General features: G+C 41.5%; 1 protein-coding gene across 1 annotated transcript; it reads right to left on the minus strand.

Annotated features, from left to right (window-relative positions):
• Positions 1 to 1,471: 1,471 nt before the first annotated feature.
• On the minus strand, positions 1,472 to 10,492 carry POP5 (POP5 ribonuclease P/MRP subunit). The gene is made up of 5 exons (XM_089653295.1): positions 10,347 to 10,492; positions 10,133 to 10,275; positions 7,455 to 7,604; positions 1,820 to 1,903; positions 1,472 to 1,744 (listed from the first exon to the last, which is right to left on the minus strand). The coding sequence occupies exons 1-5, from the start codon at positions 10,361 to 10,363 to the stop codon at positions 1,662 to 1,664; spliced, it is 477 nt and encodes a 158-aa protein (XP_089509421.1). The 5' UTR covers positions 10,364 to 10,492; the 3' UTR covers positions 1,472 to 1,661.
• Between the last annotated feature and the right edge of the window lie 606 nt (positions 10,493 to 11,098).

An 11,098-nucleotide genomic window follows, 5' to 3' on the forward strand; every position in this document is an offset into this window, starting at 1 on the left:
TGTCTTGATATGCTGACGCCTTAAAAGTGTTACTAAACCCACAACAGTAAAACCAGTCTGTATATGCAGTAAAGCCTGCTTGTTATACTGACTGTGGAACCTAAGGGGTTAATCCCCTGCCTTGTGTAAACAGGATGTTTGATCCTGACCTCTCTGATCCTATCTCCTGATAAGACATATCGTGTGGAGATCCATGTTCAGTTTGGTGTACATTGCTAGAGAGGTTTTTTTTCTTGGTATAGTGCATGTAAGAAGCATAGGGCCAATCAACACTGCCCAGACAGAGGTCAATGCTTCTCCATCCTCCTAGAGCTTTAACCAGTGCTCTGCTGGACACTGATAGAAGTCACAAGACTGCCCTAACAGCTGATGAGAAAAGGTATTTAGCAGTTTATATTTACTCAAAAAATTGCATTTCCATGTTCTGTGTACTGTTGGAGACTAGATAGTGAATGAAGGGACCTGGGTTTAGTAAAACTTTAACAGTTCCCTTCTCTGGAACTAAGGGGCCAGCCCAACCCCTGAAAAACAACCCCACACCATAACACCCCCCCCCCCCCCCCCCAAACTTTACACAGTGCAATCAGGCAAGTACCGTTCTCCTGGCAATCAACAAATACAGACACATCCATCGGAATGCCAGACAGAGAAGCATGATTAGTTACTGCAGAGAACACACCTCCACTGCTCTAGAGTGCAGTTTGTTATAATACCACTAACAGTTGACCATGGAATATTTAGTAGCAAGGAAGTTTCACAAATGGATTTGTTGCACAGGTGGCAACCTATCATGGTACCACACTTGAATTCACTGAGAGCCACCCATTCTTTCAAAAATGTTTGTAAAAGCAGTCTGCATACCTAGGTGCTTGATTTTATACACCTGTGGCCATGGAGGTGATTGGAACACCTGAATCCAATGATGTTGAGGGATGTCCCAATACTTTTGGCAAGATAGTGTATGTTATTAGAGGTTGTCAAAAGAATGTTTTAGCAAGGTGGCTAATAACATCATGCTTCCACAGCTTGATGCCTGATATAAACCAGGGCCAGGGTATTTGGTAAGGGTAGCTTTCTTCAGCATTATGCACCTCCTGGCTGTACTGGGGTTATAACCTGATTGGTGTAATGTCCCATTAGCACTCCTCTACTTTTATCATGAGCCACACACTTACATTTTTCGTTCAAAAGATGTTGGCACTGTGTACCATACCTACTTATTTTTAAGTAGTCTGCCCCTGTGAGGGCTGCTACTTGGCTCATGTTTAATTTGTTTGAAAACACAATAAAACCTTTTTTTCCTTTTTTAAAACACAATGTGGCAATCTGAATGTCACACCAAAGCAGGGGTAACTTTGAGCTCAAGAGGTTGTAGCCTTTAGTTTTTATAGCACAGTTCACAGCACCCTACCCTATTTTACACAAAAAAAAAAAAAATGTACTTCTGATAGAAATTCCATGGCTATATTGATGAATAGCACTCCATTCAAAGGGTTTATTCTTTACATACATAATCTATTTCACATGTATATAAAATAACATATGTTACAATAAACTGAATGTTCAGTATCTGTACTGTATAAACAGCGAGTTTTCTAATACAATATAGAAAAACGAATTGAACCTTAGCAGCCACTTGCATTGTCACACACAAACTGCATTTATTCCATCTCTTCATACACTGGCTCTTCCACATTTTGTAAGGAACAGCTTGCTATGGACTTGCGAATTGCTTCCTTCTCATCTGGATGGGGGAAAAAAAAAATATCAGTTGCAAATACTTTCAAATTGGCATTTTAAAAAGGCAAGGTATACTTACTAGGACTTGTACAGTTTTTTAGTAATCTATTCAACTGTTGTCTATTGTACTGGATAAGGAATTTCTGACATGAACGTATAGTGCCTGTAAAAACAGAATACTGTCAGTATTATCTTTATATAATATAAATAGGTTTCCTTAATATATTAAAGCTGATGACTGAGCAAAACAAGTTTAATTTTAAAATTGCCCTCTCCATTAGCATATCTCCAATTATCAGGGTTTTTTTTTTTTTTTTTTTTATATATATTTTTGCCTGGGTTAGGAGCAAAGACATTCAAACATTTATACCCCATGACATCACAGGCACTTCAAAATTTCAGCAGAGCAGACATAGTCAGTTGAAGGTATCTGCAGAGGTCTCTGTCCTCCTGGACTCTTAGGAGCACCCTGTTACACTTCAGGTTCCATGAACTACCTACATGCAGGCAGTGGTGGTCCTATTTTGCAGAATGGTAGAGCAAGGCAGACAACATTCTATCTCATCACCATCAGCTTTCAGAGTTTATAGGCAGCAGGGCATTGAACAGTGGAGAGGGTCATGGTGATGCTGGAACAAAGCCTAACAAAAAAAAAAAAAAAAACACAAACTACACACTCTTCTACATTGTTAGCACATAAAAAGCAGGCTAAGATGACCAGCTCCCAGAGGGAATATGCCATCAAAAGGCAAGCTTTTAAAAGCAGACCCTTTAAAAGTGGTTGTAAACTCCTACATATATGCAGTGAAAGGACTGGCCCAAGGTGATACACAGATGAAAAAAAATCCTCCTACATACGTCATACCTGTTTATCTGCAGTTTTCTCTACATCTGTTAAAACTCCAGAATTTATAAAGCTTGTCTGAGCTTTCAAAAAAAAAAATGGGGCAGAGTGTTGAAGTTATACACTGTACAGCTTAGTGAGGAGAGCTCTGAGAGCTGCTTGGAGGGAAAGAACACATTTGCACAGTACACAAAGCTGAGGCAACAATCACAGGCTATGTGCTGGAGGTCCCTCCCTTGTCACTTTTCTCTTTCTGTCAGAAAAACTTGTCAGAAGTGATTCATGCTGATAGCAGAGGAACAAGGCAGCAGTTAGAAATGGCACTTAGTACTCTTAATCGAGCATGCACAATTACACACTAAAGAGGGATATGCTTTGTTTATGTCATGTCTAATGTTTAGACCACTTTTAAAAGAAGAATGGGATGATTTGGGAGAAATTCAAGACAAAATAAGGAGAAGGTTCAGAGTCTCTCTGGTCACAAAATAGAATGTGACTGTACTTTTGTCAAATAATGCAAACACACACACTTTAACTGCTAAGAGTTAGGCCAATGCCACTTCACATTGCCTTAGTCAGTCCAGTGCGAGACAGTAATTTATCCCTATGAAACGCAATAATCCTCTGACAGGCCAAGCATTCAATAGGCAGTCAGGCAGGAAGGAAAAATCTTCCATAGGGACCCCACATTTAATACCTCCTTAATGAGCATAGCTTTCACAGCTTCAAAATGGAAGAGAAAGCGCACAAACTTCAGATGAAAAAAATTACACTTTATTGAAGTCGCAAATGAGTGCAGAAACCAATAGTCTGTGTCCAGGGACGATTACTCACAGGTAAGTCGCTGCTTGGGCGATTATGTGCAAGTGGCCACGATTGAAAGCAACGGGAGGCCGACAACTCCCTCAGTTAGTGGGGTTTCTTCCTGCTGCTGGGGTTCCCACATGTGATTGCTGATGGTCTTACTCGCAAGTGGGGCCTTACACTTTCCCCATCTATAAATATGAAGTTCTGTCTAGAGTTCTACCTTAACTAAGCAAGATAGATTAGGTTTAGAATTATGTGAAATATTGAGTGATAGAGCTGTGCTTACCCTAGAAACGCTGTAATAAAAATTACATTTGTGACAGGTTTTAATAGGCAAATTGATAAAATATTCAGGAAACATCAGCCTATTTTGATGAAGGATGCCATGTTAGAACAAATATTACCCCAACAACCTAAATTTATCTATAGAAGGGCACCTGGTTTGAGAACTAGGATAGTTAAGAAATATCCCTGACCCCCAAAAGGCGAGTACGTTCTTGGACAAGGTAGGTTTTTAAAAGTACAAATGGTGCCTGCCTTGAAAGGACAAGTAGGGTAAAGAAAAAAAAAAAAAAAAGTTGGAATTTGAATCAAATTCCACAAGAAGACCGTGTCCTGTGATAATCTTGGGATGTGCTTGTATGCCTTTGTGGGCTCCAACACGTGGATAGGATCAAGGGACATGTGAATATTATTCACAAAGGCTACCCCAAGCATAGTGCGTCTAGGCACTGATGTTCCACAAAAGGGATCCTACCCAGCTTACCTTTTTTGGAATAGATAAAAAGCAAACAATGGAGGGGTTTCAACATAAAATAAATAAATCTCACTAAATTAAACTTGCTGGAATTTTTAATTACGTACCCTAACCTGCCATGGGTTAAACATTGATTTGAACTGCTTTATTATGGATTACTAAATATACTTCCGATTCCTTTTTATATATGGATTTTATTTCTTATAATTCAAATTAATATAATTGAATCCCCTTTTTAGTTTAATAAATTCTCTCCCTGGGCAAAATTACTAAATTGATATGGGTTTTTACTGTCTATTGGCATATGCATTCCAGTTTTTAACCACAAGATGGCAAGATTTACATTTACCACCACTACATACTAGGTTTCACAAAATGGGTTATTGCTGTTGGTTTGATGTTAAAAGTTGTAAGAATTATCTGCTGATGGGATTCAGTATATTCAGGGGTGGACTGACCATTTGGAAACTCGGGCACTGCCCGAGGGCCCGGGGTCAATAGGGGGCCCCATGAAATGCCCCTGGTACCTTTTTCATAGGCTTTTTTGAGTTTGGGCAAGGACACGGGGGCCCCATGATCCCCTATTGCCCGGGGGCCCCATGAGTTGTCAGTCCACCCCTGAGTATATTATATTAGTTATGTGCTTTTGTCCCAGTTCATTTCGATTATCAAACTGTGGGCAATTGCAATGCATAAAATGGAGGAGGAGACAGTGCTGGCCATGCCTCCTCATGATGCCCCGAATGTGACAAAATGCATAGGGGTAAAGACTATCGGTTGCCACGCCACTTCCACTGCTTGGATCGCACTCCGGCTCTGGAATAGTCCAAGCGGCGGCGTTACCCTTTTTTCTACATTGGCAGATCATTCCAAGTGCCGGAAGGCGGCACAATATTTCTGAGTTGATCCTTTTTAGTGTTAAGATTTTAATAAAAACTGGTGATACGCTATAAAGATTCCCATGGTTTCTTTTTCCTGAGTTCCCTGTGGTGTGCAAAATGAGAATCCCTGGATGGTGACATCATCAATGAGAAACAGCAGTATAAAGCATGCGTGACCCACCTTGGTGTATTATCTTGCGGGGGAGGGAGGGGGGTCAACTCCGCTGGGTAAGTGAAAACCCTGGTGGGGGCACAAACAGTGGAGAATTCCAATATGTACAATAGCTCCTTCATTTAAAGGCATTTTCACTTGTGTAATCAGAGCACACAGGCACTTTGTTTTGACATTTGCACATTTATCTGGACTATTCATTCACTTTTGCTGATGATTACACATAACTGATAATTGTTTATATTTGAAAGATTCATGTTGGAATTCTTTTGGATATATTTATTTAATTTGTGTATATATTTATTAATTTTTTTATCACAGTGATTCTAGGGTAAGCACAGCTCTATCACTTAAAAGGTTTGATGCCATATACCTCTATACTATGTGAAATATTAACAGCAGCAGCAACCCGTAAACGACTGATTCATTTTTGGCAGAGTGTCATTTTTTAATTTTTAGACTAGGATTAGATTGATAGGTCAGAGAGACAGACACTATTGTGCAAAGGTTTTAGGCAGAAATGAAAAAATGTTGTAAAGTGAGAATGCTTTCAGTAAAAGAAGTGTCAATAGTGCGTTCAGAAATGGAAGTGTTAATCATTTATTTTTCTAAATTAACAAAACGGATGAAATGAACAGAAGAGAAATCCACATCAAATAAATATTTGGTGTGACCACCCTTTGCCTTCAAAACAACATCAATTTTTCTAGCACACAGTTTTTGAAGGAATTAGTCAGTCAGGTAGGTTATTCCAAACCTCTTTGAGAACTAACCACAGATGTAGGCTGCCTCAGAGAGCCTTCTGTCTCTTCATGAAATCCTAGACACTCGATGTTGGAGGTCATGGCTCAGTGGGGGCCACACTATAACTTTAGTTGGACTCATTGTTCTTCTTTACATTAAAGTTCGTAATGAAATTGGCTGCATGTTTCAGGTCATTGTCCTGCTGCAGAATACATTTGGGGCCAATCACATGCCTCCCTGATGGTATGGAATGATGCATACTGTAAGTATTTGCTTGTATCTCTCAGTACTGAGGACACCATTGAATCTGACCTAATCTCCAACGTAATTTGCAGAAGTGCAGCCCCAAATTTGCAAGGAACCTCCTCCATGCTTCAGGTTTGCTGCAGACACTCATTGTACTGCTCTCCAGCCCTTTGGTGAACAAACTGCCTCCTGCTACAGCCAAATATGAATGAGAAAAAAAAAGGAAATGGCATGCAGAAAAATGGCAAGCAGGTGTTCTGGACTCAGGAGCCAAAATTTGAAATATTTGGCTGTACCAGGAGTTAGTTTGTTCACAAAGGCCTGGAGAGTGGTACAATAATGAGATATTTGGAATACCTACCTGCTGAGGTCCTTCAAAAACGGTGTTCAAGTGTACCTAGAAGAATTGATGCGGTTTTGAAGGCAAAGGGTGGTCACATTAAATAATGATTTGATTTGGATTTCTCATCTGTTCATTTACTTTCCATTTTGTAAATTGATAAAAACCCTACATATTGTGCTATTAAAAAGGAGGAGTTCAACTCACACTTTAAAAAAAAAAAAAAAAAAAGGAAGCAGCTACAAAAACTGTAGCTGCTGACTTTTTAAAAAAAACAGCCACTCACCTGTCCCACAATGTCCTCCCCCGCAGCCTGTTTCACCAGCTGTCCTGTGTTCCAAGCGCCGGCATCTTCAGTGTGGGCACCTGGCTGTGACAGCTTGCGGTCAGGTGCCCACTGCGCATGCACGAGTAGCGTTGCACTTTCCGAATGGCCCTGTAGTCTTCTGGGACCTGTCACGTGTCCCAGAAGACTACGGGGAGGGTCGGTAGTACGACAACTTCCACTTCCGATCGCCTAGGCGATTGCAGCAGAAGTGGGAGCGGGTATCTGTCAATTTCAGGTACCTGCTCCCCCCCCCCCCTTCCTCCCCGATCCCCAAAGGTGCCAATCCTTAATGGGGAGAGGGGGACCAGTCCTTAAAGCAGAACTTCCCCTTTGGGGTGGAACTCCGCTTTATATATAATCCTTAGGAACACAAATCACAGAATGTGTCTCCCACTGGGTCAGTAATAAGGCAAAGTCAAAGCAATTCCTGCATTGCACATTTGCCAATGATCAGTAACATGATGCCCTGAAACTGTATACCCCAAACACTCTGCCCACAAATACAGAATTGACAACTTGCATCTGAAACTCACACAGGTTATTACACGTTTAGACATATCTTTGTGAATAAGCACCAAATAGACAGTTTTCTTACCTCCAACATGTAATGTGTTTATAAAACATGGATACCGTTGACCTCGGTTCTCTAAGCTGGTTATAAAAGGGAGGGATGACCATAGGAACTGGTGGTAATCTTTCCGGCATCGAAGAAGGATTATGCCAGTGTATGCATTAAGGTATTTCACTACAACATAAAATCAAATGAGATAACAGTTTAACATACTATATTAGTATTTATGTACTTTTATCATAAAGTCTAAATGTTTACCAAAGCAACTATAATCACTTCAGTACTAGCCTGTAGTGCCCCATCATTACCAGACCATTTTACAGTTTTCAGCGCTTTGATAGCCTGACTGACGATTACGTGCAACCCTTGCAGGACAGGGGAATGCCTCAGCCACTTAAGATGAGCCAAGGACAAATGACAGTTTCCCAGCAGAATCACTCAAGTGGGTTAGGACTAGGATCCAAATATGCCTTGGCTCATCCCTAGTTAAAAAGGCATCCTACAACCATATGTTCCGCTGATCTGGAACTCATTTATCAACCATTCATTAAATGTAAGAGGAAGGGGCAGGCTCTGCAATGTAATACTACACTGCTTTTTTGATTAATGCGACTGGTCATCACATGGTACAGAGCGGCTTGGATCAGCTCTGTGTCTGAACAAGGCCATCCAATGATGGCTTGGTTCACAGCCATCAACAGGTGCGTTTGCCACTCAAAGGAGATTTTTTTCAGTGCTCTGCAGTAAAAAAAAAAAAAAAAAAAAGGCACTTACCACTTCGCAGTTTGTTAATGAAAAGTGGTAGTTGAGTGGTTAAATAGACCTTGTCACTAGACCATTCATTTCAACAAAAACCTGTGTATAAAAGATCTATATACTTACCTTTTTTTAGTCCACTCTGGTCCGATCATGTGATCTTCTGTGTCAATGAGCAGAGGCTGCAGGTGAGAGGAGGGAGCGCTCAACAGCGGCTGTGAATTCAGGGGGCAGTGACATTACTAACAGACTCCCATGCAGGGCTGTCAACAAAGGGGTAACATCGGCCCTCCAGTACTAGGCCTGGTCAATTCAGCCAGTGGGGCCCAAAGGTAAAGAGGAGACTCCCAATGTCTGGACACCCATGGGAACTATTCAATGACTTTCAGGGCCCCTGCTGAACAAGGGGACTATTCAATGATTTTTGGGTGCAGGCAGAATAATCTCTCCTGCAAAGAAGTTTTCAATAACTCAACTGCAGTCCTAGCCTCTACTATATGAACCAAGGCAGGCCAGGACTTTAAATTGCCATGAAATGCAGAGCTCATAGCATGGTCCCCTTTCTGCCCCAGCCCCTGATGAGCAAATGGGGCATGGGGATGGTTTTTTGTTTTCTTTTTAAATCTATTGCAAATAAGATTTAAGCTTATTCTCTTTAAGATTCAGAGAATTGTGTCAACTTCTGAAAGACCAGAGCTGTACCTGTGCATCACTGGACTTCAAGTGGTTTTACCGGGATGAAGCCTGCAGCCGCATACACCATCGCAGTATTGTTTTTTTTAGAGCTAATTAGCTGCTGGAATGCTTTTACAAGCAGTGGGAGAGACGTGTCCCCCCTTTATCAGGCTCTCCTGTTCCACCTAATAGACCCCAGATCACTGCCTATTGCTATCACAGGGGATATTTAAATTCCCTGTGGTAACAATAAAAGTGATTAAAAAAAAAAAAAAAAACCCTTAAAGCAAGGAGTGTAAAAGTAAATAAAAAAACAGCCCATCCTTGTGCGCAAAAGCACTCATCAGTCCTGAACGCACACAAACAGCGATCATCCCACATATGTAATGCATCACTGCGAATGTCAGATAAGGGCAGTAATTCTAGCACGAGACCTCCTGAGTATATCTAAAGTGGCAAAGCTTTTGGAGCATCACCTATGGATTATAAAAAAAAAAACCCAAAAACTTATGATTGTCACCATTGCACGGGCGACCACAATTTAAAGCATGACATGTTTGGCATCTATTTACTTGGTGTAACATCATCTTTTTAAACCTTACAAAACAATTGGGTATCATATTGCATTTTTGTGCATAAAAAAAAAAAAAAAGTAAGTATTTTTCCAAATAAAATTGCATTTGAAAAACTGTAGCACAAATACCATGTGACATAAATTGCAACAACCACCATTTTATTCTCGAAGGCCCCTGGACAGCATCCCAGAACACACCCCCTGCGCACACTCGGCGCCGATCGCTGATCACGTGATACGGTGAACGGCCAATCACAGCGACCTTTTACCACGTGATCAGCTGTGTCCAATGACACAGCAGATTACCAGGTAAATACAGTTGCCGGTTATCGGCTGCACTTTCCTCACACTGTGACAGCGTAAGGAAAGTACTGCTGATAACCAGCAATTGTCAGAGAAGTGATCGGCACTGATGATCAGTGCCCAGCAGTGCCACTCTCCTGTACCCAGCAGTGCTGCTCAGCAGTGACACTCATCAATGCACAATCAGTGCATTTTTATACAACTATATAGATCAGACCAAAATGAGCAAAGATGGACTTTGTTCCAAATTAGGGACAATCCCTCAGGACCAGTTGGGAGCTATGGACTATATAATGTATGTATTCTACACCTTCCATTCTACAGACTGGCAGTACATAGAACCATAGATGTGACCTCTGTTAATGCCACCCAACGCATTGGTAGGAGTACTCACCTGAGAGGGCTATAGACACAGCCGCAGCCCCGAAGTCCCCATGCAGGCGAGCCACTGCCTCCTTCACATGGTGCAGCACAGTCCCCTGCGAGAGATTCTGCCTCCTCCGGGGGTCCTCCAACACCAGCTCACACAGGAAGTACCTGCAGACAGTACAGTCAGTGCACCGACTATTACAGAAGACTGGGACACACAGCCGGCAGACTTCACTTACCGAGACTTAAGCCGCATGGCAACCTTCAAGAAACAAGCACATTCACCATAGACCTTCTGTTTATAGTCGTCAGAAGAACGTCACTTCCGGTAAGTAACAGTTGTGAGGGACGTCCATGTTGCTTGTGGGGAAAAAATGAATGTGCCATTTATTGAATGCTCTGCTGTTCCAGCAGAACTCTGAGAAATTCAGGTGTAAACACTGTGTTTACATTTTGTTTGTTGCATTGTGATTTATAAAAAATATTAAGGTCCCCATCTAAGTAGAAACTATGAAGAGCTGGGATTTTGGGTGTAGAAAAGTAACATTTTTTTCTTTATATTCGGATGGACAGAGGGAAATTTAAAGTATATCTGAAGGGAAATCTTTTTTAATTTTGGATAGAGTGGAGGGGGATTAAAACACCAAAGAACATTCTTTGGAAAGCCGACCCTCTGAAAAGCGATCCTCTGTGAACTGAGGTGGTGTTATGCTGCCCCCTCCTCACTGCTTGTTTTTAACCCCTAAAAACCCACATTGTAGTGGTTGCTGCACGTTCTTATTCAGATGAATGGGTCGTGTTCCGTGGTACTGCGACGGGTAGGGTTGCCAGCTCATCCCTCTAAAACCGACCACATATTGATGACACAGGTTCTGGGGCTGATTGAAATGTTAATTAAACTCACTTAGAGCCTTATCTGCAATAGATCAGCCTCAGAACCTGTGTCATCAATATGTGGTCGGTTTTAGAGGGATGAGCTGGCAACCCTAGC

This window comes from Staurois parvus, unplaced genomic scaffold, assembly GCF_062004578.1.
Source record: "Staurois parvus isolate SC_StPar_1 unplaced genomic scaffold, SC_StPar_1.0 ptg000704l, whole genome shotgun sequence".
In the NCBI taxonomy this organism is placed as follows: domain Eukaryota; kingdom Metazoa; phylum Chordata; class Amphibia; order Anura; family Ranidae; genus Staurois; species Staurois parvus.